Below are 3,874 nucleotides of genomic sequence, written 5' to 3' on the forward strand. Positions count from 1 at the left end.
ACCTTTTTGTCTTAGAGTTAGGTGGACAAATGAGATCTTTTGTCAAATTTGACTATTAATTAAATTCCATCAGAAGCAAAGCTGACATGCTTCTCTAGCTTATGAACATGGTAATATTTCATCACTCTAAAACGTGGGCAATAATAATGTTCGTCGTGGATAATTCACACTTGTTTTTTACGATTGATTGATTAGTTAATATACCTTTTTGTCATGAATTAGGGTGTCAATTTGATCATTAGATTACATCCCAATGACAACTAACATGTTTATGTCTCTTTCTCATGTGATAATTTTCTGCTATCACGATCATCTAGGATAATGCGATCTTCTCTTAAACAAAAGATTAATTGATTAATTGATTGGCATATTGTTTTATGCTTTTTTGTTCATTTTTTTGTTCATGAATAATGAAGGTGAATAAATGAAATTTTCTATCAAATTTTATTATTAAAATACATTTGAATAAAAACTAACACACCAGGAATGAAACAGAAGTTTTAAGGTTAATGATTAGCACAAATTCAAATCATTTAAGAATACAATTGTCTTCAATATTAGTCCAGAAAAATTACAGCAGAAAGCATTGAATAATGATTAGTTATTTTACCATACTAAGCAACAAATTAAATTCTCTTCCCAACCATCAGTTATATTAGAATTTTCTCTTAATATCCAACTTAGTTATATTAGATAACCTCGTTTACCAACTCAGCCCTTCAATGATTTGTTCCATCTCTCTCACTATATAAAGACCTCATTGGCTACCAATCAGGCAACCCAATTCTCTTCTTTATCCCTTGTTAGAGATAGATAATTCAATAATAAGAGAGACTGCCATTTGCCAAGCAATAACCATGGCAAGAAAGAAGGTGAAGCTTGCATGGATCGTGAATGACAGTGCCAGAAAAGCCAGTCTCAAGAAAAGGAGGTTAGGCTTGTTGAAGAAAGTGAATGAGCTGACCACTCTATGCGGTGTCAATGCTTGTGTCATCATCTGTAGCCCGGACGAAACGGAGCCGGTGGTGTGGCCGTCACAGGACGTGGTGCAACAACAGCTTGTACGTTTCCAAAGCATGCCCGAGTTGGAGCGGCAGAAGAAAATGATGAACCAAGAAACCTACCTCAGAGAAAAGGTTACGAAGGAACAAGAACAACTGACGAAGTGCCAAAGGAGGAACAAGGAAATTCAGATGACCCATTTCATGCATCAAATCAATCAAGGCAAGGGACTTAATGAACTTAACCTCAGTGAACTGCTGGGGCTGACTTGGTTTGTGGAAGAGAAAATCAAGGAGATCAGAAAACGGATTGAGTTTTTCCAACAAGTTTCTTTTGCACCTGCAGGCGCCCATCATCATCCACATCTTCCTTTTCCTCCCCAGGGCCCTGCAGTAAATGAAACGGCCCGAATTGGCAGTGGCAGCGCCTGCCATGGTGGAGATGGGAGGACTTCCACCGAGCCCTTGTTGTGGGACCAATGGTTCATCGATATGATGAACCAGAATGAACTCAAATCTGCTGGCAGCAGTAGCATAAGGAGTGACATGGGCTTACCATATCACCCACTTGCTGGGATTGCTGCAGATGATCCGGGGCTACCAAGACACTCATTTGCTGCCGGCTCCAGTGGTTCAGCTTACATGGGGCTGCCGCATATGAGTTCTAGACATCAGGGTGCAGGTGCAATTGACATGGGGCTGTCTTGTGGGAGGAGCGTCAGTGGCAGCAGTTTTGGCCCTTTCAGGATTGATACAGGTCTGGGACTGCATCCTTCCGGTGGAGAGGTAGGAAGTAGTTCTGCCAGGAGTAAGTTAGGGCCACCGCCTCTACGGCGTTTTGAAGGCAGCAGCAGTGGCGTTGGCAGCGATAACGGACTGCCATTTGATGGGAAAACCTGGCCAAACAACTTCTCTCCCTGAATTTAATTTGCTTAGTTGTTCAGTTGCGTGTGTATGGGAAGTCATATTCGTGAATGTATATGAGTAGGACCTAAATTAGTTTCCCTATTTTCTTTTGTTATTCATTTATTGGCCAGGTCGTTGTTTTGTTATTTAGTTTAAGTTAATAATGATTTAATAAACATATTATTGGCCTGTCTTTGTTATATGGGTTTATATTTAATGCACTGACATTTATAATCTCTATTCTCCATTAGGCCAACTAAATTGTCACCTCATTAAAAAAGCAAAATTAAAACTTTTAGAAATTTAAAAATAAATATTGATACTTTTAAAAATTTTAATTACATAAAAAAAATAAATTTCTCACGTATCTCTCCTTCTCCTCTTCTTCCTTTACTTTTCTTCTTTCATACACGATCTTATAATGGTTTATGGTTGTGTTGTTGGTGGAAATTGTCAAGTGAATGCAGATCTTATATTTTTAGAAACTTGAAGGATCAATTCATTTCATTTTCTTCTTAACAACATATTTGTAGTGGTCTTCGAGGATGATGATTCCATCGTTGGTATACTTTTTTACCGCTGAGATAACATTGAATTTGAAACAGATGGAGATCTGTTTAACTAAATTCTTTTGAAGACTAAACCATAGTATAAATAAAAGCAGTTGTTTTTTTTTTTTTCCTTCATCACAATTGTTTCAATTCGATGGGCTCCTAAAAATTAATCTTTTTAACATTGTACAAGATATGCAAATTCCACTTCAACAAACCATGCTATGCTTCTTAACAACCCACTTTTCTCAATCTTACATATATGCAAATCCTTGCCCCAAAAGCAAATTCAAACCAAACGAGGCTTAATGTCGATTGGTTCTTTTCCAACCACCTTATCACCTTCTGTGCCTTGTCGAACACAAAAACCTTGCCCATTCCATGCTAGTGGGAGTTAGAGTTGGCGTATAAGGTGTTTCCAGCAACAGCACAACCATAAATCATTATGAGGAGGAAGAGAGACTTGAGAGAGAAATAAGATTGATTTTGCTTTTTATGTAATTAATTTTTTTAAAATATTAATATTTATTTAAAGTTAAAACTCCTTTTTCAATCAATCTTTACCATCCATTCAGAGTTATGATATATCATACAAGCTCCATAATTATCAAAATTATAAATAAAGAATAAACAATTTAATTTTTTAATTATAATTTAGAGTCCATGACAACATATGACTTCTTGTTAAATAATAACTCTATTTTATTATTATCCATCTTTATTTAAAAAGAATTAATAATAAAATAAAAGAGTGGAGTCTTCATTTTATCAATATGGATGTCTATATTCACTCATGCAAGAGTTCTCCAAAATTATCTTAAGACAACACATATATCTTTGTCTAAATTAAGACAACTCTTATTTTTAATTAAGACAACATATGTACCTTGTCTAAATTAAGACAACTCTTGGCTTAACAAAGACAACATGTTTTCTTGTCTAAATTAAGACAACTCTTGTAATAATGAAGACAACATATAAATTCTTGTCTAAATTAACACAACTTTCGTCTTACAACATATAAAGCTACCATTTTGTACATTAATTTAAGCAATTAAAAATACATGCATTCTATGTTAAAACAAGTTGAATTCTATGAAGCTAAGCGAGGAATCAATTTGGACATAGATATTTCAAGCGCCAATAAACTTAGAATTATTCTTAATCTCATTTAAGATAATTCAAATTTATTAACTAAGAAATCACTTTACCATAGATTTATGGTTACACTCTTGGATTACCTACATTTACAAGAAATAATCCAATATTTAATATTTAATATTAGTTCTCCAATTGCAGACCTTATATCGTGAACCCTCTTAACCATCTAATAACAAAAGGTGAAATTACTATTTTACCTTCTATGTCAAATTTTATCCCCTAGTCTCACATTTTATCCAATTGGTTATCCAATAC

General features: G+C 34.7%; 1 protein-coding gene across 1 annotated transcript; it reads left to right on the forward strand.

Annotated features, from left to right (window-relative positions):
* On the forward strand, nt 841-1,922 carry LOC18598428 (agamous-like MADS-box protein AGL28). The gene has a single exon (XM_007027946.2). It carries the CDS (start codon nt 858-860, stop codon nt 1,920-1,922), a length of 1,065 nt encoding a protein of 354 aa, XP_007028008.2. The 5' UTR covers nt 841-857.

This window comes from Theobroma cacao, chromosome 5 (genome assembly GCF_000208745.1).
Source record: "Theobroma cacao cultivar B97-61/B2 chromosome 5, Criollo_cocoa_genome_V2, whole genome shotgun sequence".
NCBI classification, from domain to species: Eukaryota; Viridiplantae; Streptophyta; class Magnoliopsida; order Malvales; family Malvaceae; genus Theobroma; species Theobroma cacao.

Excerpts from the sequence above, each read along its gene's own strand:
- LOC18598428 (XM_007027946.2), top strand. The coding sequence starts at position 858 with ATGGCAAGAAAGAAGGTGAAGCTTGCATGGATCGTGAATGACAGTGCC.